The sequence below is a fragment of the Catharus ustulatus genome, chromosome 23, assembly GCF_009819885.2.
Source record: "Catharus ustulatus isolate bCatUst1 chromosome 23, bCatUst1.pri.v2, whole genome shotgun sequence".
Lineage (NCBI taxonomy): Eukaryota > Metazoa > Chordata > Aves > Passeriformes > Turdidae > Catharus > Catharus ustulatus.
This window is the reverse complement of record NC_046243.1, coordinates 5,235,737-5,258,842: the sequence shown is the minus strand read 5'-3', so window position 1 is coordinate 5,258,842 and position 23,106 is coordinate 5,235,737. Positions and strand designations below refer to the sequence as shown.

The 23,106-nt window shown below is 42.3% G+C and overlaps 1 protein-coding gene across 10 annotated transcripts in view; it reads left to right on the top strand.

Moving 5' to 3' along the window:
* The window catches only part of TANC2 (tetratricopeptide repeat, ankyrin repeat and coiled-coil containing 2), a 154,540-nt gene that overhangs the window by 44,488 nt on the left and 86,946 nt on the right, over window positions 1–23,106 (top strand). For 4 of the 10 annotated variants that reach the window (XM_033078947.1, XM_033078949.1, XM_033078946.1 and 1 more), the window contains exons 4-6: window positions 519–590; window positions 4,670–4,849; window positions 22,443–22,550. In XM_033078947.1, coding sequence (XP_032934838.1) covers window positions 519–590; window positions 4,670–4,849; window positions 22,443–22,550 — 360 coding nt within the window. Of the gene's footprint in view, window positions 1–518; window positions 591–4,669; window positions 4,850–9,087; window positions 9,686–14,381; window positions 14,466–22,442; window positions 22,551–23,106 lie in introns of those variants that run through there. The other 6 variants (XM_033078951.1, XM_033078956.1, XM_033078955.1 and 3 more) reach the window with 6 other exon arrangements.

Genomic DNA, 23,106 nt, shown 5'->3' with positions numbered 1-23,106 from the left:
TTACCCAGATAGATTTGGGATTTGTTGACTGTAGCTGCTTTTCTAAACAGTTTCTAGAGGGTGTAAGAAGCGGTTTTGTTCTTACCAGCCTTCTGATTTTTAGCAGACAAATAATTTTAAAGGGACACCATTTCAAATTTCATATTTCAATTTTTTTTTTCTGGAATCTCTTTATTCCAATGTTTAATATTTTTATTTTTTGGTATAGCAGTCCAAAGTGAAGGAACTCTTTGAAGATGCACAGTTTGTTTTTTATCTCATTCAGATGTCTGTGGGATCAATGGGAACAAGTAAAACCTTCCTTCTGTCCTGAGGACCTCATGGATTTCATTGCAGTGAGCTGGGAAAAGGTGGAAGGAGCAGCAGAGTCAAGCAGCAGTTTCCCCAGTTTCCATCTGCCAGAGGGACCTTTTGTCCTGCTGTTCCCCTGAGATAGGTGATGGGACTCAAGGAAAAGTTGCATCTGCCTGACCTGTCCACTATGATGTTCTACTTGTGCTGTTTTGGTTCTCATGCAGATGGAGGGAGCGAGGAGCCACCAGACCGAAGACAGGCAAGTGTAGACTCCCGTCAGAGCCGAGCTGGGCAAGGTAAAACCTGAGTGTTGTTCTGCTTCGGGGACCCATCTCGTTTGTTCACCTTTGATACCTCCCATGTGCTGTGTTTCTCGTCAAACTGTGTGACCTGACAGACTTTGTACCCATCGTTATTACCCACACAGCTACCAACGTACTGAGATTCACAAACCAGAGTGGCTGAAGGAGTTTCACCTAATTCCTGGTGCAGCACAGGTGGACCTGCAGAGCACGGTATCTCTGTACTGCAGCCAGAGGGGCAGAGTGTTCTGCTGTTGGAGCTGGTGGTGCTGGAATTCTTCAGCACGTACCAGCCCAAACCAGCATTTGCTTTCTAAGTTTCTACTTGCCTTCACCTGAAGTCACAGGGGGAACCTGACAGGTTCACCATAACCACGTTATCCTTCCTCAAACCCTGCATGCAGTGGAGAAGGATCTGTGTGTACCTGTCTGGGGGCTGAACAGTCCCAAGTTACATCTTCTGCTTTGGTTTGTTTCATCCCACAGGAAGAGGACAAAAGGTCCAAGGAAGAAAGTGCTAAAAACAGGGTTTATGTTCTTTAAACAACAATTCAACAGACTCTTTGGTTGAGTATCCATCACTCAGAGTAGGTTTGTTGGTTGGTTAACACCACACAGAGCCCTGTAATAGGGATTTCTGTCCCTGACAGCAGCAGGTCTTAGATCTGTGCTGGCTTACGTGTCCTTTGAAGCAGCTTTACTTAATTTTAAGCATTTTCTCATTTGTGAGGGTTGTGAAAATGCTGTATTCTCACACATTGAGACTTTGAGACTGAGCAGCATTTTTTGGAAGTAGGGCTTCAGTGGGTTCTATGTACATTGACTTATTCTCTCTTTGGGATTGCAACAATAATTTTCCTTTCATTTAGGCTCAAGCCTGTTGTTGTCATGGTGTCCTAATGACTTATTATGGGGACATCTTCTCCAGAGAATTGTCCTTTTTTGGCAGTATTCCAGTGTTGCCTGGGTGAGATGATTTTCAGTCATTGAAGCTGTGGTCAGAATTACAGGGATCAGAATTGGTAGCTAGAATCCTGAAACTCTGAAGTGTCAACTGCTCTGTTCACATAGGATCTTTCAATTACTGTATTTAAATTTATTATTTTAAATTTTATTGTTTTAAAGTAAAATTAGGAAGGAACCAGGGAATTTATAGCTGCACATATCCCGTGGCAGCTTGCATACAAGGAGCAGTGCTTTGATGTTCAGAGAGAGTGGTTGTTCTTTCCCATTCTGAGCTCAGATGAAGTTGTTGCTTTGTAACTATGTGCTAGAGGCTGAGCTTTGCTCTGCCGTGGGTTGCTGGCATGTTCTTTCCTGTGTTTGGCTTGTGTCCAATGGTTTCTTGTTGTGGGACAGAGCAGCTCAGATGCAGCCGCTGCTGGGAGCTACCTGAGCATACATGCATTCTGTTCTCTCAGGTTTTCTTTCAACCCATCTATTCTGGATCTCTGCTGCTGTGGGAAAGGCATGGGTTTTGGCAGAGTAAGAGGGGATTTTTTTCTTTGCAAATCCTTGCTCAAGAATCACCAATCTGTACCTCTTCACTTTGGTGACTGTGACTGAAGGAACTGCAGTAACGAGCAAGAAGTTTCAGCGCGAGAGGGAATAGAAGGGGAAAAGGTAAAAAAACTTCCAAGTTCTTGAAGCAACAAGCTTCTGAGCTAAATATTTCCATTTGTATCAGTGAATGCAATTGTAGAGGCAGGCTTTCTGCATCATGGAAGGAGATGTCTCTCTGCTCTATAGGCACATTATCTCTAACTTTTCCCAGCTCTGTGTCCATCACTTGAAATCCATCATGTGGTAGTGGGTATTTTTCATGGTGGTGGATTAAGGAACTTCATCATCCTTGGATAAAGCATCCAGCTGAAATGGGGCAGTTGTCTTCCTGCTGTCTGACCTTCCACATTACTGTGCGTGATACTAAAGTTTCTTCAAAACTTCATTGGCAGGACAAGAGGAAGCACTCTTAAGGACATGGTTTAGTGGTGATACTGGGTTGATAGTTGGACTTGATGATCTTAAAGATCGTTCCAACCTGAATGATTCTGTGATAGTCTTGTAAAACTCCAAGAAATAGTTTATTACTTCAAATATGCACTTTGCAGAAACATTTTATTTGAATATATTGTATAAGCAAACAGTTAAAGTTCCACTTCAGCCATCAATAAGCCCTAATTCTAGGGTTTGATAAGTCCAATATTCTTTCTGATCAGAAGAAATTTCAGACTGTTTCAGCGGTTTTGTTTGTGTTTATTTACTCTGCCAAGGAGGAGAGAGAAATTTTGATATGTGTGGAATGAAGGTAGTACCTTGTGGATGTTTTGTGAATTCACTGTTTTGTTGTAAAGCATATGAGTTTTAGGAGGGAAAGCTTTGCCCACCTATAATTACTTTTATTTCTATATAAGATACTGCCTTTGATTTTAAGTAGATTGATCAAAGACACTGGGAACTTACATTATAATAACCAGTGAAATGCACATAAACTTGCAAGTCTTTCCCAGACTTTAAGCTGCAGGAGATGCCCATGGTTTGTACTTCCCTAAAATTTAGCCTGGGGCAATCGAAATTATTTTCAAAAATCAAAGTCACTGGTGGCAAATCTTTTTTTTTCATGCGTGGTACCAAATGTATTTTAAAAACCCATCATGAGTTGGTTTTTTGGATGCTAGTTTTGGCAGCGATGGTGCTTTGTCTTCGTGGCACTCCTGGTGAGCCTGGCCGGGCAGGCAGAGCCCACAGAGAGCTCATGGTAAGTGGTGAGTGATGAGCAAGCAGAGGGTGAGTTGTATTTCAAACTGTCAAAAACAGTGTAGGTGTGAAGGGCATCAGTGCTTATTTGGCTTTCATGCAAAGAGTGATGCAAAACTACTGAGAGACATTCCTGAATGCTGGCACCAGCAATGGATGAATTTTAGCCACCAGTGCCGCAGCCTTCTAGAACCCTTCGGGAACTGGTCCAGGATTTTTGATGGTTATTTCCACGGGTTTTTCCATTATCATATGCAATATTTTGGGTTGTTCACTTTGTACTTTGGATATTGAGAATACAGCTCGTCCATCGTCTTCTCTGAAGTACCGTGCGTTTGAGGCTCTCACCTTCTGTCTTATTTCCACTCTAGTACATCTCCCTTTCTGTCCAACAAACATTTTCTCTTTGAAATGAACTCTCACAAGCCACTGAGAACAGCTCAGCTGTCCAGTGGAAATCCAGTGAAGAATGTCTTTACGGTGGGAAAACATCAACATGAGCTAAAATCCGTCTTGTAACAGTGTAACACAAGTCTGGCCGTCTCACATCATTGAAATATTAATGAAAAATTAATGAAATATTAATGCTAACAGTTTGGATTGGTTTTGCATGTGAATTATTAGTTGTCTGGGTTAGGTTGTTCATCTTACTGATGAGTGGAGATCCAGGTGTCCTTGACCCTAGGGTTTCCATATCTGCAGCTAATAGGAGGAACCCTATGGCTCCTGACTCTTGCTGACTGCAGCACCTTCCCTGCACTGTTCATTAATATTGGTTGCAATTAGCAATGAGTCCTTTTATTGTTCTGTCTTCACTTGTTCTCATGCTATTCCATGTATTTCACTGTGGATCTGTAGTGATGCGACGCCCACATGGGCTTTGTGTGTCTCGGGACAGTTGGAGCTGGTGGCTGTTTTTAGAGGCATTCTTCATTTTATTTGGGTTTTGCGGATGTTTTTAGGCTAAAGGTCCTCCTATTGAAATTTAATTTAGCTGGAAGGATTTTTATTATAAACCGACAGTTTAAAAACTATGGTCATTATATTGAAAACTGGTGGCTCTAAGACTCTGAAAGATAAATTAATAACACTGAAAGAAATTCTTCATGGCTCTGCTCTTCATGTTACAGAGAGGGGTACTGAGATACTCTTTCGAATTTCTTCAAGGGATGTGTCACATGTGTGCAAAGGGGTTGAGCAGTTGGCAAGTGAGCTCTGCACAGGGCTCCTTCCAGCCAACCCTTTTGGAGTGATGGAAGCAGAATTCTTTCCCTTGCATTCTAACCAGTTCATTTTTATCTTCCTCTCCCCATCAGGCACCTCCACAGAGAACGACTGTGCTTTTGAACCTGACTACGCTATTCCGCCACTCCCAGTGACCGAAGGTATGCAGCACATTCGGATAATGGAGGGCATGTCCCGCTCCCTTCCATCCTCCCCCTTACTCACACATCAGTCTATCAGTGTTCGGCTCCAACCTGTGAAGAAGTTAACTGGTAAGGACTTAAATAAAGTTCACTGGGGCTTTTAAGGTCCGTTAGTGCAAAAATCTGTAAGAAAAAGCTTTGAACAGTTTCTGTATCAAAGTCATTCCCTCGTTTATTACAGCATCTGCTTCAGTCAAACCCGGGGATGGATTGGATTTTTGTGTTGACAGAGAAATCTTTCTTTGCTGAGAAAGATCTCTTTGGTTTACAATTATTCTCTGGTTTTGGAGAAATTTCTGTCAGAGTGTTTGTGTTGCTGTTTATGCACAGGTGAGGCATTACAGTGATTTTAAAGAACTTGGTGCTTAAATTTTGAATATTGAGAGAACATTGGAGAAATTATGAACTTCTGTAGTAAAGTGATTTTTTTTTTTTGATTCATGCATGTTTTTAGATTCTACTTTGTTTATCTAACCTGTCTGGACTATGGTATGAATAGTTAGAGATGGTACAGTAATGTGATTTTTGAAAGCACTTGGAGTCCAACATCCATACAAAAGCCTGGAAAATAAAGTATTTCTACTGGTAATGATTTTTGAGAAACTTTCTTCTTGCCTAAAATCTGACCCCCCTCTATATCCAGCTTTATGGACAGCCAGGGTCCTGGTCTTGTGCTGAGGAAAACCTCCAAAACGAATTTTTACCAGATATGATCTGATCTATGTGTACAAAAGGGAGCTTTGATGCACTTGGTGCCTTTTGTTTCCTCTGCCCTCTGGTGAAAGGAGGACTTGGAATTCTGAGTTGACAGAGTCGTGATTCCATCATTGGTCAGGGCTGCTCTTTGGAGCATATCACTAGCTCCTCAAAGCTCTCGAATTCCAGCAATGGCTGTTGCAGGTGGTAATTTAAAGAGGGGAAATGGGTTCAGACTACAAGAGGGGAGATTTAGGTTGGATATGTGGAAGAAATTCCTGGCTGGGAGGGTGGGGAGGCCCTGACACAGGGTGCCCAGAACAGCTGTGGCTGTCCCTGGATCCCTGGAAGGGTCCAGGGCCAGGTTGGACTTTGGGGTTGGAGCAGCCTGGGACCGTGGAAGGTGTTCCTGTCTGTGGCAGGGGGTGGGCTTTAATGTACTTTCCACCCCAAATCATTCAATAATTCTATGACAGTATAATATTTTTAAGTTCTTAATCTGTCTGATTTGTAACCAAAGCAGCTTTTCATCCACAGAAAAGTTAAAATGTCCATTTTTGGTAAAAAGCCTCAGGAATGCATTCCACAGAATGAGAGTTTTCTACCCAGAGAAGCTAAGATCACTCACTCACATGTTGGTATCTGGGTTTGCTGGGTATGAAGACTTGGCTGGATTCAGAGGGTGATAAATATTCCATGTGGCTGGAATTTCCACTCTGCTGAATAGTCTGGTGATTAAGAAAAACAAAACCTAAGATCATTGTGGCTCTAAGGGGTGAAGTAATAGCATAAGTAATCAGCTCTCCCTCTCCTGCCTGTGTCACGTCTTGTTTAGCACTGGCTGAAAAAGTACTTAAATCAGCACAGTCAACCTCAGTTTGTGTTATTTAATTTTTTTGTAATAGTGGCTTTGTTAACAAAAATAATGTGAAAAAAGTATAATAAAGAGAAAGAAAACTGCCCACCCTCTCAGTTCAGGATAAGTGATGTAAGACACCATTCTGGTTTGTGTCTGCTATAAAATCAGCACTTAAAAAGTTACTGTGCTTGTGGCACAAAGAGCAACTGCTGTTGAAACAATGGGCTTAAATGTTCTACTGTATATCAAGGGTATGTTATTGCTGACTCAAAGCCATAACTGATGAAAATAATGCAGGTGCTCTGTATACCTGCCTCGAGGACAGCTGTGCTTTCCAGGAGGGTGCTTAGGGATGAATGTATGTAAGTGCTTTTGGGAATTGGTGCCAAAAAATACGTGCATTAGGTTAATAAAGGAGATACTGGGCTGAAAGACTCAGCTCATGTTTTATTCCGCTCCTGTGGAATCCACCAAATGCAGAGGGTTTGCACAAAGCCCTATGCTGCATCCCACTTCTCCTCAGGAAGGAGTGTTCATTTACATATTGTACATTTATATGCACAGGGATAATTTTATTCATCACTGTACTTGGCTATTGCTGTTTTTTCTATTGAATGACAGATTGCAAGCATCGGGATTCTCTTAGAAAGAGCACGTGCCTGAGTGCCTGTGCAGAGAGTGAGGAGGGGAGAATATTAGCAAGAAATTTAGGAAACAAATCATGTTTTTCTAACAAAAACCTAGCATAGATGTTTCGGTTTGGATTCTCAGAGGCCTGATTCCTGCTTTATCCACTGTGAATTAACTACTTCAGTGTCTTCAAAGACACGGCTCTGGGGAACTAGTTTCATTGCAGATCCCCTCTTTGAGAGTGTTCCTCCCTTGTGTTTGGGGAATGTGGGAACTTTCCCTAAGAAAAAAATTCATATAAATCAGTAGGAAGATTCCTGTGAATCAGTGGGTTCAGGCAGTTAATAGCAGCCTCTTTCCTAAAGAAATGTATAGTTTTCATTAGGTCCTTCAGAGCTGGTGAGAGCAGGGCTGAGCAGAATGGAGACTTGCTCTTCCCAGTGATGCCAGTAAGACCCACCGCTGTGGTTCTCAGCACCCTCCAGGTCCATCTGGACTGGGGACCTCACGCACAGCATTCCCTGTGCCACCATCACCCATGCGGTCTTGTCTTCTCCCCATCCCTCATGGGATACCTTTGCATCTCTTGGGAATAGCCACGAGTAGTGTCACATCTCCCTTCTTTATATCTTCAGCAAATGGTTCAATATTCTTTGATGTTAACTGTAATTGTGTGACTAAAAAGCTCAGATCTCTGTACTTGAAAACTTTATTGTTTCTTGTTTAGTGGTGATAAGTCCAGATTAACAATTGCAGGCCCCAGGACCTCTTGTTCTCTCCAAATTGTTGTACCAGCTCAGCTGGGTGGGAGCGTGAGAGATGATGAGGCACAGCTTCAGGGGTGGGAGTGCTGGGGGGAAGCTGTCAGTGCTGGCACATGTGGGAAGTGATGAAGTCACTACTGCAAGCGCTCAAAAAATGTGTGGCTCTGGCACTTGACTACATGATTTAGTGTGGAATGCGATTGTGTTGCAAGGTTGATGGTTGGATTTGATCATCTTCAAGGTCTTTTCCAAGCATGATGATGATTCTGTGATGTGAGCGTGGTGAGGCCCTGGCACAGAGTACCCAGAGCAGCTGTGGCTGCCCCTGGATCCCTGGAAGGGTCCAAGGCCAGGCTGGACAGGACTTGGAGCAACCTGGGCTAGTGAACGGTGTCCCTGCCCATGGACATGGCAGTGGCAACTGCATGATCTTTAATGTCCCTTCCAGTCTAGGCCATTCTGGGATTCTGTGTTTGAAAATAAAAAAAAAACATCAGTGGAAGGATTTCTGATTGCTAAAGTTTCAGTTGCTGAGCCCAGGCTCCAGCACTGCAGTGTTGTGGTTGTGCTGGGTGTGATGGCGGCTAGTCTTTCCCTCACTGTGTATTGTCTGTTTGAGCACATGCATTAAATGAAAAGCAGCTGATGGTGGTTCTGGTAAATAATGTGTTTTTCCCCAGTGTTATGCATGGAATACAATCCTTGGCCTTGCTCACAGCTTGTGATGGCAGGTGTGTGTGAGCTGGCTTTCCCTGCTCTGCCATATCTCAATATGCTTTGGGGGCTCTGCCAGACTTCCCTTGCCCAGTGGTACCTGGGTTATGGGCTAATTTGGGAATGTTCTCCTGTCTCTGGGAGGCCTGGCAGGATCTGTCTGTGTTGGTGTCAGTGCCACTCAGACACACAGCCACCTGATGGTGCTGCAGTTTGGCTCATCTCAGCCTCGCTTTGTAAGGACAGAGCTCCTCACCTGTGTGGGTACCTGTGCGTACCTGGGGTACTCTTGTTTTCACAGATGTTAGTTTGAGTCCTTAATTAGTGTCCAACCATTTCCCTTAATTAATAATTTCAGTTATTTCAATTCCAGTTATTTGCACACACTGCAGAACCACGTTGTTTGAGTGCAGCTCTCCTGTTGGCAAATGTGTCTGGGCTGGATGTGAAATTTGTGCCAACCGCTTCAAAGTGAACAATGAAACTTGTCCCTAACCAAGGGAGTGCTACAGCTTTAAAGCATCCTAGGGCTTACAGCCTTTTAGTGTACATTGTTCCCAGAATCCATGTCACAGCTCCTTATATGGTGCTGCCTTTTTTTTCCTTTTCCTCTTAGTTGCCATGACAACAGCAGCACTGCACCATTCATCAGCTCTGGTCCTGGGCTGCATCACCAACCCCTCAGCTTACTCCTAAATGTTCGGGAGAGCATCCATGAGTCGGTTACTCTGGTCTCCTGATCCATTATTTCCCTCTTTTTTCAGTAGTTTGCTCTAGGAAAAGAGCAAATTAAGCTGCGCCACAGAAAGAAACTGTAAAAATCCTTCCTTTTCCCCCCAAGGGAGGCGTAGAGCAGCGTTCTGGTAGGAATGAAAGCAGCTTTATAACACTGGGAGACTTGACGAAGAGGGAAGACTGTGTGTCCATAAGCTTCTCTGGAATCCTCCTGGAGCCTGCTTCCTGGCACCCCGAGGACGTGCAGGTGATGCTTGCAGGGGCAGCGGGTGCCGCAGGGAGACGGTGCTTGTGATTTTTGGGAACAGAGCTTGACATCAGCAGCGGGAGGTGTCACCTGTAACATCACCCTGACGTGAGGAGCAGCAGGATGGAGCCAGCACTAGGGAGAGGGAGGGATCGGAGGAGGATCGGTGCCAGAGTGCTCTCCAGGCAGCCGTACCCCTGAATTCCAGCCTGGCTGACTGCGCTGCATGCACTGGGGATGGGGAGAGCAAGCAAAGCCCTGTGAGTATTTAGACAATTTGTCATGCATGGTCTTTGATTGAGATTATGTTTGGCATTCCTCACCCTCCTCTAACTGCAGAAAATCAATGTACAATAAGGGATCCTAGTTGGGAAGGACGCCATTACTAGGAGGGAGTTAGTGTCAGATAGAGTAATACTGCTGGTGGTTATTTGTCTTTTAGTTGTTGCAACAGTTTTATGTAACCTGAGTTTGTCACCTCCTTGCTCAGATGTGCAGAATTTCTCATACCAAACGTAAAATGAATGTGCACTGAAAAAATCCGATTTCTGAGCATTGCTGAAATAGGACTGCTGAGTAGTGAGTTGAAAATGCTACCGAGACCAAGACATTTGTTTTCAAAATGTTACAACAATGGGGTTGAGATAATGTTTTCCTTCTGCGTTCTGAAATAACCACAAAATCTTTTTGAGTGGTTTATAAAACCCCTTTGTGCTGAGGGAAATAAATATTTGCTTTTCACTGAAAGAGTGAGCTTCTAGAAATGAAAGGAAATAAGCGATCATTACCGAGATAGAATTTGAGGAGAAGCTGTTGAAGTTCCTGATGCTCATGTTGAAGCTAATTTTTGAAGGATATTGTGCTTAAAATTGTTGGTGTCTGGAGAGACTTTGCTCCTTTTTAAGTATTTTTTATACCATAGTGTTTGCAGTAGGGTTACATTTCTTTTCATGGAATTCTCTGTCGTGCTGTCAGCATGACACTGATCTGAAACTCCTGTTCCTGTGTAGGAGTGGAGGTTGGGTGTGAGGCCCACCCTGTGTCTTAGAATCCATAGCAGTGCCAAGGACTTAGCTACTTGGAAAGTGCCATTAGATTTGGGGGGTTCCAGGTGTGTAATGTATTTTTCTGGGCATAATTAGTTTTCCATTGAAGTTTTCCTGATACCTTACACTGTCTGTCTGCTTAGAGGTTTCATGAGTAGAAAACTTGTGTTTTGTCAGAATTATTGAGTTGTCCCTTTTTAAAAAATGACATAAAATACACACGACATTTCACTGTGGTCTGGACGTCTGGATGTTCAGTTCTGTTTTATGCTCTTAATGTGGCAAACCCGGAAGTCTCAGGAAGAATTTCTTCATGGAAAGAGTGGTCAGGCACTGGAAGAGGCTGCTTGGGGTGGTGGTGGAGTGTCCATCCCTGGAGGTGTCCAAGGGCACTCAGTGCTCTGGGGATCAGGCACAGGTTGGACTCGATGGTCTTGGAGGTCTTTTCCAACCTCCGTGATTCTGGGATTCTGTCTGCAGCAATGAAACCTGCTGGAGAAGGAGGATCCTCGTTCAGTTACAATAACAGATGCTGAATATTTTTTTCCTGGTGTGTCAGTTCTTACTATCCATTTTTGGGATTCTTCATCCCTTATTTTGGGAGTTGTGATTTGTTTTGACAGTCACATTCTCAAATGGAAACCATTTGGGCTTGCAGAGATGAAACAGGTGGATGAGTGCGTCCCTGCATGCTCACAGATTGACTTTTATCTCTACTAAACGAACGTAACTATTCATGTGAAATGGGAAAATTTCCAATTTAAATTTTTTGGAGCGCCAAAACTTATGCAGATAAATAGTCTATCTGTTTGTAACTTTTGGAATTAAACCAAATCCTGTGTTTAAAGGTTTTTGTTTGTTGGAGACCTGTCAAACTCATGATGTTTCTGCATTAGTTTCAGGATGCAACTTTTATTTTCTTTAATAAAAAAACTGGCATATCATTTTTATTGGCTTTTGAAAGATACTTACCAGTTCTAGCAGGGATTTTCCTCACTGCTGCTTTCAAGACAAACCCTATCTGTCTTATTTTGACACCCAACTGTCTTTCATATTGACAAACTGCAGTAGAAATATTCCATGAAAATCCCATGTTTTACCTTTGGTGTTGGTGTGAGGTTGTTGCGGAGCCTTTAGAATTTGCTCTTCCCAAGGATATTTTTATTTGCATCAAGGCTGTTGAACTGCTCAGCCTTGCAGAGGATGTGGTAAACATGTCATCACAGCACTGGAGCTGGGAAAAGGTGGTAACAGCTCTGCATTTCAGATGATTGTGTAGATGCTCAAACAGAGGGAGAACCCCAAAAGTTTCTCTAGTGTAGATAGTGTTTAAAAGGCAAAAAAAATGCCTTGAAACTCCATGGGTTTTCAAGGCTCAGAGAGAGAAATTGTCCTTATTTCACACTGGGGCTGCACAAAATGAAGCATCTGTCACGATTACACTTCTGGTGTGTGAGAATTTTTAATTTTTAGACATAGCTAAGAGGTTTCTATAGCAAGAGGAGGTGGTGTAGAAAGCCTCCTGTGGAGTTAAATCAGGCCATCACTCTTCCATTGGCTACATCTTTCCTCCTACTCCTGGAACGTGCCTTCAGAGGTGTCCTGTGCACTTGAGAACAGAAAGGCATTCACAGGATACACTCTTGTGGAATAAGCCCTTGCATTCTCGTGGGCTGCTTATTTTCTGAGGAAAAGCCCTCATCTCCATCTGGGCATGTTCTCTGGTCCTCTCCTACTTCTGTCACAACAGGACAGCTTGTTTTGGAAACTTCTTCCTGTGTGAAGAAGGAATGACCACACAGGGGTGTTGGGTGGGTCACTTGCCCAAAGATTGAGCATTACTTTTGCAGAGGTTAATTTCTGATGTGATTTGCACCTGACTGGCTCTAACCATGCCAAAAGCCTTGATCAGGTTCCATTAAACTCATGGTCTTGTCACCAGGTTTGGCTGATACTTACATTGCAATGTCCTGCTCCAGAGTTTCTGTGGTGGGGAGAAAAATCCCTCTGCAGAGGAAGGAGGAGCATCCACCATGCCCAGGGTCTCCGGCAGCGCTTCACTGTCGGAAATGGACTGAGTGTCGCTCTTGGATTACAGGCTGATTTTTAATTTCTTTATTTCTTCTTCCCTGTTTTAAAAAGTGTGTATATAATGGAGCTTGATTCTTCTCAGGCACAGTCACCTGTGGGTGTATTTTGTAAGCCCACGTAGCCAGCACATTTGGTGAGACCCACAGATGGGATGTCCTGGAGACGTCAGAGCCCCTTTGGTTGCAGATGTCTGCAGGCTGTGGAAGGCTTAAAATTGAAATATATACAAACGTTTTCTCTGTAGAGATGAAGGCAGGATTAGGACAATATAAGATTTATCCCAGTTGTGCTTTTCTTTTTATCTTCTCAGCCATGGAAGTGAGTAGGTGTAAGTGAGAAAGTGGTTTTTGGAAGGGAAATCACCAGATGGGTGTGTTTCTGTCAGTAAATGTTCCTGGCCCTGTTGAGTGTCATGGCTGTTGCTCTTTCAGCTTGGAAAGGGGCCCTGTGAGTGCTGCCTTCCCTTTATTCACACTTGAAGGACTAGACCTGGTCCTGGGACATTGATGCTGTCACAGGATTCGTGTGCACCAAAGTCTCAGAGAGGCTTTGGGTCTTAAATCCCCTCATGATGAGAAGCATGGCACTCCTGTGTCAGTGACAGCCTGCTTCAACCATTTGTGTTCACACAAATAATCACAAGGTTATTAGATATTTCAGTTAAATCCTTGAGGCATACCCTGTGTCCTTGGCCCTGCTTTTCTGTGGAAGGAGAGGATAATGAGCAGTCATCACTCCTCAAAACAGAAAGTTCTAGCAACTCCTTTAGTTTTGCAAGGAAATGAAGAATTGGAAAAGCATATAAACTACCAAAAACTACAGGTGGCTGAATTAGCAATTTTCTTAGGTAAAACCCACCTTGTAAATGCAGCATAATGCAGTTTTTCAAGTGTTAACAAACAAGTTTGGCTAATTCAGGCTTGTGCCTTGCCATTGATAAGCAGCTTCATTTTAAGGATAGAATATTCTGTGAAGCTACTACCAGCAGAGCAATAGGGATCCTAAATCCAGTTTCATATGAATGGAACAGTTTTGCATATGTGTCAATGTAATTACAGCTCTGGTGGTATCAACTAACCCTACTAAATTAGTTCTAGCATAGCAAAATTTGAATGAGTTGCACAGAAATAAAATTACCTTATGTATTTATAATCTCTTGCCTTTATTTTAAATGCTGTTATCAAGCAGTGAATTTATATTGACTTGTAGCTGTGTAGTCCTGGTCATAAACAGTGGTTTATATAGTGAACAGGATCCAGTCTCTCACATGCCCTAACTTGGGATTACTTGGGCTATGAATAGTTTGGTATTATACAGTTTACTCTTCTCTCTTTTGTGGTTACAATATCTTGGTTTGATCTTAAGGATATGGTAGGAGAATGAATGAGATTTTGTTTACGTACAACTTAGGCTTGCTGCTGGCCTTTGCCCTGCCACTCCTGTTCCAATTTAATTTGCCAGTATAATTTGATACCTACCTTTGATTATTCTTGGCTGCTTGTAAAATACTTCAGCAGTGCTCTTGCAGTGCTGTCTAGAGTGAATAACCACTTTTTGTTGTTCTTTTTCAGTGCCTTTCCAAACCCCTACTGCAGGTTTTAATTTTTTACTGCTCTAATTACAGAGAATCGATCCAGAGTCAGAGCAGTGGGTAGCCAGTGTGTGGGTACAGGCACTGCAAACACAAGATGGCAGAGCTTTGTCTGGGGTGGCAGTGAAGGTAGGGCAGGTCATGAAAGCAGACTGGGCCGAGCATGAGGAGGCGCTCAAGGGTGCTGAATTGCTTCTCTGCTGGGTAATTGCTTGTTTATAACTCTCTTGACACCAGGCAGCTGACGGATGGTGGTTGTGGCATCAAGTGCTAAAAAGGGCTTGGAGGGAGCTCTGGGAAGCTGCAGACCTGGTATGTATGTGGAACTTGTTAATAGAAGGAGGTCTGAAGGGCAGAGTTAATCACAGAATGGTTTGGATTGGAAAGCACCTTAAAAACAATCCAGTTCCACCCCCTGCCATGGGCAGGGATACCTTCCTGCGTACACTTCTCAGTGTAAAGAAAAATGGAGAGAATCATAGAATTGCACAATGGTTTGGGTGAGAGGGGCTCTAGAAGAGCTTTGCAAGGGAGTAAAGAACTAGGGAGATAAACTTCATTTCAGAACTGTTTGTTTTGCACTTGCACTTTCTTCTGCAAATGTATTTTCTCTTTTTCTTGTGCCTTGAGCTAAATTAAGCTTTGTCAACATCCAGAAAGTATTTGACAACCTGACATGTTAGCACAGACCATTTAAAAAAGCCCCATGAGACCCAAGCCCCTTGTTGGGGACACTGGGCAGCTTTCCCTGAGCTTTGTCAGCTTCATGCAAGAGAGAGGGAAATGTGTTTGCTTCAATAGATGTTTAATTAGTTTCTGATTTCTGTCAGCTTGAAAGTTCAGCTTGAAATCTGAGCATTGTTAGAAATCGGTGTAACATGTTCTTTCTAATCAGTCAATGCCTAGGGTTGCCCATAATTTGATTAAAGTGACAGAACTCTTTGCTGCTCTCTGTAGACTAAATGTCCTTTATAGTATATCAGGTCCTTTTGGGACAGTTTTCGTCGTTTTTAGTGCCAGTGCAATATCTGAGTCACTGAATTACAGAAAGAACTCCAGGGTACTAGGGGATTGAATGGGAATAATGCAATTCAGCATTTGTGTTTTGTAGTATTCTCCTCTCATCTGTTTTAAATTTAACATTCAGTGAACTAAAACTGTCCAAGAAAGGGATACGAGGGGTTGAGGAATTCTTTCCCCTCCAGCTCTACCCCGTTTCTGTCATTTGGGAGGAACTTTGGGGTATTTGAGCAGATCTTAGGCTTAGCAGAGGTAGGCTTAAAATTTTGATTACGTGGTCTTATCCTGTAGTCCCGGGTCTCCAGTCACTCTATTTATTCTTTATTAGCGCAAACAAAGTCTGAAACTTGAAAACTGACTACAAGAGAAATTCATTGCTTGTTTTCATAAAGACATGACTTAGAAAGCTGGAGCAAGTGGTGCTACCTTCCTTTCTGTGCTTTCATCTTCCTTGTCTCATGCATAGGGTTCTACCTTGAGTCACAGATGAGGAATTTCTGCTAAAAAAGGTAATTGTAAGAGGCTTCAGAAGATGCTGTAAAGAAGAATTTTCGATGGGAAATGACATGGAGAAGTGTACAATGTGCCACAGCTCCAGGGAGTCAAAATGACTTGATAAGTTCAGATGGGAAGATGAAAGTCCCATCTCCTCCTCCTGCCGTGTCTATGTGATAATTAAATAACTTCTTTCTCCTCGAAGCTATCCCCTATGCGGACAAAGACATCTTGGCAACCCACATTGGAAAAAAGCCTTATCTAGAGGGGAAGTGAGGGTGTTTTTTTCTTTCTGGGATCAACAGTAGGAGCAATTTTCTTCCTGAGGCTTGCCAGAGTATTCCAGGGAGCATCGGTGCAGGAGATTGATACTGGGATGCTCCAAAACGAAACCCCTTGGGCTGAGCTGAGGGAGGGCACTTTGCGGACTGGTGTCTCCAGCGGTGGCAAGTTTGATGGAAAAAACACTGTTCCACTGCTCTGAATGACAGAAAATTGTTTATAATGGTAAGCAAAATGGAAATTGAACTGAATTCCTTTTGAAAGTGCAGACTACAGCCAGGTTACTACAGTATTTTAGGAGGAATTCTTTTCTCTCTGAATATATAAATGTGTTGTAAGCATCATTGTATTGCCACTATTGAACACTTCAAACAGAAATCTGTATTATTTTATTCTACATGTATTTAAAAATCATATAAGCCTTTTCTCAAAACCAGGTGATTTTCTCCCTTGAACATTGAGTAGGGATGTCTGTTCAGACTGAAGGCCATTTTGATAAATTATTTGGGAGGGATTGTAATAATTTGGTAAGATAGGTTAAAATTTCATTTAATTCTATAGGTAAAAATTTCATTTAATTATACTTTTTCAGAAGACTCCTTCCTTTTTGAGGTCACTGATTTTGTGGCTTTAGTAAAATGGCTTGCTGGTATTTTCTGCGCCTTGTTCATCTGGAAAGAGATGGAGAGGAGGAAAGAATGTTCCAAGAGGTTTTTGTGGTCCCAAGGGATTGCAGAATCCGCTACTTTGGAGAGGTTATTCCTCAGTTTTTCAAAGAAAAAATAAATTTCAGGGTCAGTAATAGGCAAAACATTCATGTTACTGACATGTACACTCTAAAGAAGAACTTCTACATTAGTGTAGTTGCTTTTTTGAGCTCTCCTTTCCCGCTCCTGTCCTGCCATCACCAGTTTGCTGAACACTCTTCCTGCCTTTATTTATTCTCTTCCTCTTTCCACCTATGTTTCCTTCAATTTTCTTGTTTCAGGCTTTATCTCCTAAACTAAACATGTTTTCCGAAAGTTTTGGAACAAGTTTTATGTTTCCAGACAGCACATTGTTCTCACCACTTTTCTGTGCTGCCCTGCCCTCACTGCTGTGATAACGTGGGATGAGAGGAGAGAGGCTGGGGAATGCAATTAAAAAAGCTTTTATAGTCTCAAATAATAGAAGAGGGAAAAACTGTTACACAATGGATTCCGTAAAATAATGCTGGATTATGTAAAGAGGATGTTAATCTTCCTTGTAGGTGCTGTCACTGGTTTAATTTTAATGTTTTTTAAAATAGTTATACCTAAAAATCCTAATTACACACCACACAGCTGGTGTATAATATTTCTTCTGGTTTCCCAGAAAAGCTGTGGCTGCCCCATCTCTGGAAATGTTCATGGCTGGGTTGGATGGAGCTTTGAACAAGCTGGTCTAGGGGAACATGTCTCTACCCATGACAGGGAGTGTGACTGGATAATTTTTTAAGTTCTTTTCTAACTCAAACCATTCTAGGGTTCCAGGATTAGTGCCACAGCAAAAATAAGCGTGTAGTCCATAATTTCCTCTTGGTGGCTTTTACCTCAGCCAAATAACGGGGCCTTTGGGCCAGAGGAAGGACCAAAGCTTCGTCTCCCATCTTCTGGGTTTTGTCCAACTGTGCTGAATGTGACAGTTATTTGTTCCAGGAGCTCCATGGATCAATAACTCTGCAGCACTAAAAACATTTTAGTTCAAGGGAGGCTTCAATAAAGCCAGCTCTGCACAGCACTGCAGAGCTGCTGGGGCGCTCCTAAACCTGAGTCAGGCTCTGGCATACGCTGGGATGGGTGGAAGATGGCAATGGAGGATCACCCACTTTTGCTCTCTTTAAATCCAGGCTTCCAAAGTTTGCTCTTCAAACCATGAACTCTGGCTTTTCCCAAACATAGCACAGCTTGGGCAGAATTTTCTGAAACTTAGAGATTTTGGGGATTTAAATCAAATACCAAATTTATGTTACAAAAGAGACTGTGAGGGTTATGAAGGTTGTGGCTTTCCCATACCTGGAAGTGTTAAAAACCGGGTTGGATAAAGCCTTGAGCAACCTGGTCTAGTAGGTGTCCCTGACCATCCAGGGGGGATTTCGACTAGATCAACTTTAGGGTCCATTCCAACCCCTTAACATTCTGTGATAAAATAGTGCTTACAGTAGTTTAAAACACAAAATTAATGTGCAAAATCCAGCTCAAAGAGATGAACGTGTGGTGAACACCCAATGGCAGGGGATTGGAACTGGGTGATCTTCAAGATCCCTTCCAATTCAAACCAGTTTGTGATTCTGTGAAATGTACCCATCATTTCTGGCACGTTTTCACATCATCAGCCTGTGATAAACAGAATATTTTTACACAAAGAGAGCAAATTTCATTGTTTCATCCTCTTGTGGCAGAGGGAGGTTTGAAGCACGGGTGAAATTAAGCTGTTTAACATGGACAAAACACAAAAATGGGCACAAAAGCTGATTCTGAACCAAGCTCCTTGGCCAGACTCTGCCCAGGACATGCCATAGGAATGAGCCAGGAGAAACCAGGCATGTGGCCACGTGTTTGTGTTTTACAGCGAACAAGTGTGTGAGAGTGTGTGAATAGAAAGCTGCAGTGGTTTGTGTTGATGCAGTTTGGGCAGTAATGTCCATTTTCCTAGGTACATGGAGAGGCTTGGAGCAACCTGGTCTAGTGGAAGGTGTCCCTGCCCATGGCAGGAGATGGGACTGGATGGGCTTTAAGGTCCCTTCCCACTAAACCTTCTGTGATAAACTAACACTAGGGAAAGTATTTCATTAATAAATGTACAGTATTGGTTTGAAATAACATCTCAGCCATTGGAATTGAAGTTCCTATTCAGTAGTAGCAAGTCAGCTGTCATGTGATGCTAACATTGTGCTTGTCATCAAGCCATTGGGCACAGGGCTGCCCATGAGGTGGGCACAGATCATGGGCTGCAACCATCGGCTCCTGGATGGTGAGACCCCAGGGGCAAGGTTGTGACTTTAGGCTCTGTGTAATCAGTATGCTTTTCTGAATTAAATGCTAGTTTTGCAGTTCTAGAAAGCCAGCGTTGCTAGTGACTGCCATCTTTACTCAAACCATTTTATTTTTATAACTGGTTATTGCAGACATCTTTTTCCTGGTATTCTTGGAAGATATAATTTGCTCAAAAAACTGCAGTTGTGTAACACGAAGGGCTATTTTCATGCTGTTTAAGGCCTGGAGTTGGTCAGTTTCATACAGAAAATCCAGGAAAATTCATACAGGAATAAGAGGCCTAAAGGACTGAGCAGGTACAGAATACTTCAAATAATTGATTCATGCATTTGTTAGTTTTGATAATTCGTGCCAAAAGCTCATCCCATGACTATGTTCATAAGATTTGCCTTTGCTCTCAGGAAGGGGTTCAGGACCAAGGCGAACTGTTGTGACTTGAAAAGCCACTTTTATAAAAAAATCAGTGTTATCCTTTAGCATTTGGCTGTAGAGTGTCAAACCAGATTTTAGGTTTTATGACATTTCCATTTGTTACTTACTCCAGTAGAAGACTAATGCCCAAATCTGAATCTGTCAGGATAATCTTCATTTGAACATGAGTCAGAGGTGCTTAATTCTTGTACGTGAAAATCCTCCTTTCCTGTAATCGGGTTATGGGTGAGTTAGGAGGAGTTTTTGTCTTTTCCACATGTAGGATATTTGTAATAACAGGAACTCTTCCGTGACTTTTCCCCACCTGTATTTACATGGAGAGGATCATATTGACTTGGGCCTTTCAAAGTAAACTGTTGTCTGTGAGTCATGGTGACGTGGTGTGTCTTGGCTCGTGAAAGTGTGTTTTTAAGGCTCAAGTCATGGTTTTGAGGGAGCAGAAACATAATAAAAGAGATGCCAAGCCAGGCTGGACAGTGCTCTGAACAGCCTGGTGTAGTGGAAGGTATCCCTGCCCATGGCAGGCAGTGGAACTGAATGAGCTTTAAATTTTGTGATGCTATGAAATGCATTAAAATTATGTGTATGGTTGAACTTGCTGTATATGGAGATTTCACCACATTGGTGATATGATGTTCTTTATTGCCCTCAAGAGAAAAAATGGTGGATCAGCTTGTTGGATCCATAAGCCCATCATGTCTGCTGTCATCAGTCAGTTCTATGGAGAAGGCAGGAATTAGTGGGGCAATGGGCATCTCACTGGGAAGTAAAAGAGATCCAGAATAAATGTAGAAATAAAACCCAATGGAATGGGAGATTGAGGCCTTCCTTACAGGTGGGAGGCAAACTTCAATGCTGGTCTGTCAAAACATGCAGGTCCTGCACCTTCCACAGACCTGTGTGTCCACACAGCAAGTGATGTAGTGATCACACTACACTTGTCTATATTTTTAAAATTCTCCTTCCTCTTTTGAAAAATAATCTTTAGTGCAGAACCTTCTAGTGACAATCCCATCAGCCATTAACATTTCTTGAACTGTGAAAATTTTGTTAGTTTTGTATTTTAGAACACAGTGAGCACTGCCACATGTGCATGGGTTGATATATGGTCCTAGTGTCAACCAGAAACAGTAAAGAAAAGACAGGGTATTTTTAATATGTATTATAGAAACGGCTGTTGCTGAGGCTGTGGTAAAACATATTTATTAAAACTGCAATTGCAGATGAAATATTAAAGGATTGACCAGTGCAGAATTATTATTTTTAACAATTTTCAGGCCATAGCAATAATCTTCTTAACATTAAAATGTTTTCATTACATCAGGATCTGGCACAAGATTGTGACTGGGAATGATTTTTCAGGGATGTTGACCAGTTTGTGGCTGCGTGGTGTTTGTGTGTGCACATGTGGGATTTTTTCCAGGGGGATTATATAGAATTGACTGCTGGCGTGTGGTGTTTAGCATCAGGTTGTGTGTTTGAGTGGTGCTGCACATCCATGAGCATCGTGAGATGGGAAGGAGAAGGGGCTCCAGGCTGCCCTTATCTTCCTGAGTCTCTCAGGTTCCTCCTGCCTGGTATGGCTCCTGTTACACTGACCCTGATGGACTTGCAGGGAATGTGCTGGCGATATGCCTCATATTCATCCAGGATTTTTGTGTGTAAAATGCAAGTGTGGTACCTGTTTTCCCTCAGCACATCTCCTGAGATGGATCATGAGGGGGTAGAGAGGAGGGTTTTTAGCACACCTGTTTTGGTGCAGAGGTGGAGGGTTGATTCGTTGCCTTTCTTTTACTTCACAGGGACTTTATATTGAAAAACCATATCCTAACTTCATCTCTGTTTTGCACACTCCATTTAAAAAAATCCTGGGGTCACTAATGTCTATCTCAGTTAGAGTGATCTAGTTGTGCATTGTCTGTCAGGCTCCCCATCGTTGGACCTTCTCTGCCCTTCCCAGCACCACGGCAACTCCCTAAAACCAAGAGATTCATTGCTGCCTCAGAGATGATTCTCTGACCTGTTGAGCTTTTATTACAGGAGATGCAAAAGAACAGCCTCCCACTCTTTAGTTACAGATCCCAAATTTAATTTTCAAGGCAGGCAACTATAAATATAAATTACATAAATGGAGGGGCAGAAGCCACTGACCCCAGAATCAGTGCTGAGGAGCTTTTTAAATTAACCTTTCATTGTAATGGACACGAGAGTTTAACTTGGAAATGCAGTATACAATCTCTGCATGTAACTTACTCTCTAGCTCTCTTTCTCTGGTCTGGAATATATTTAAAGACTTTTACTCAAACACTTTTATTCATTTTACTCCAAACAAATGTTGTACAGGATTTCATGTCTTTATAGTTCAGACTGTTAAAACATGGAGAAAATCCGATTTTTCTAGCACTGGTAGTCGGTGCTGCTTTGTTACAGACACTTTTACATCTTCCCCATCCTTTATTAAGTCTCTTGATCTTTTATGGATTTGCCAGGATAAAAGTGGAGTGCTTCTTTTTGGCTTGGACAGTGTTAGCTTTGCTCTACTCTTCTGTGTTGAACACCAAATCTGTTTGGTCCAACAATGAGACTGTCTTGAAATTGAAATTTTATGTCCAAGGAAGCAGTTACTGAACATAGCATTTATGTGCTCAGTTCAGATACTTATAGCTAAATATCTTAAAACCTGATGGACTCTGTGTATCTCTCTATGACTTTGCTTTTCCACAGTTTGCAGTTTCTAAGCTTGTTTGCTTCCTATAAAAAAATTTAATAAAGTAGGAGAAAAGAAAATGTTTTAGAGTATCAGGAATGTGCCTCAGTGCTCACACACTTTAAAGTCAGCCTGTGCAATTTGAAAGTTTAACCAAGAGCCGTTTCCTTTGTAAAGAATGCGGATAATTTTTTCTTTCTCTTGGGGAAAAAAAAAAATTTAAAAAAAAGTAACCTGATATGAGTCTGACAGTGTCGTTTAGTTAAGTGCTTCCATCTGTTGCTTGCTATTTCCCTTACTCATGACCTCTCTTTTTCTCTCCCCCTCCTTCTCCTTTAGCCCCTCTGAGGAAAGCAAAGTTTGTTGAGAGCCCTCGAATCCCAGAGTCTGAGCTTGGCTCCCCAACCCTCTCTGCCCAGAAGCTGGACGTTGATGCATTCTGCCCTGGTAAGCTGCATGCGAAGGCTCTGGGAGAAGGGAGTCAACAGGCAGAAAGATTTTTTAAATGTATAGTATGGCTTCTTTGGGTAGATGGTTGACTGGACCTTCCCTAGCCAAGTTTCAATGTCTTGGAAATTTGAATAAGTATTAATTTCTGCAAAGTACCCATTTACTTGCAGTTTTACATGTAGCTGCTGTTCCCTCAGAATAATTTAGAAGGCCTAGAGAGTTGCTTTTGAAAAAATACAAATGAGCCAATAAACATGCTGCTTTAAATTTAATTTTTAATGCTGATCTGCAGAGAGGCTGGAATAAAACCACATCTCAGAAACATCATTAAATCAGCTAAAGGAAAACTGTGGGACCTTGTTACTTGCATCCAAGAATATTGGGGTGTTCGCTTTTATTTTGTTTTTTAAGAAATACCTTCTAATTTATGTATCCTGTAGCAGTTGCTCTGAAATGTGTACATGTTGCTTGAGGCCTCTGGTTGAAAAATAAATAGAAGTGGGTCATGTCCCTTCCTGGCTCAGCCCTGTTCGTGTCTGTCAGCTCAGGCAGG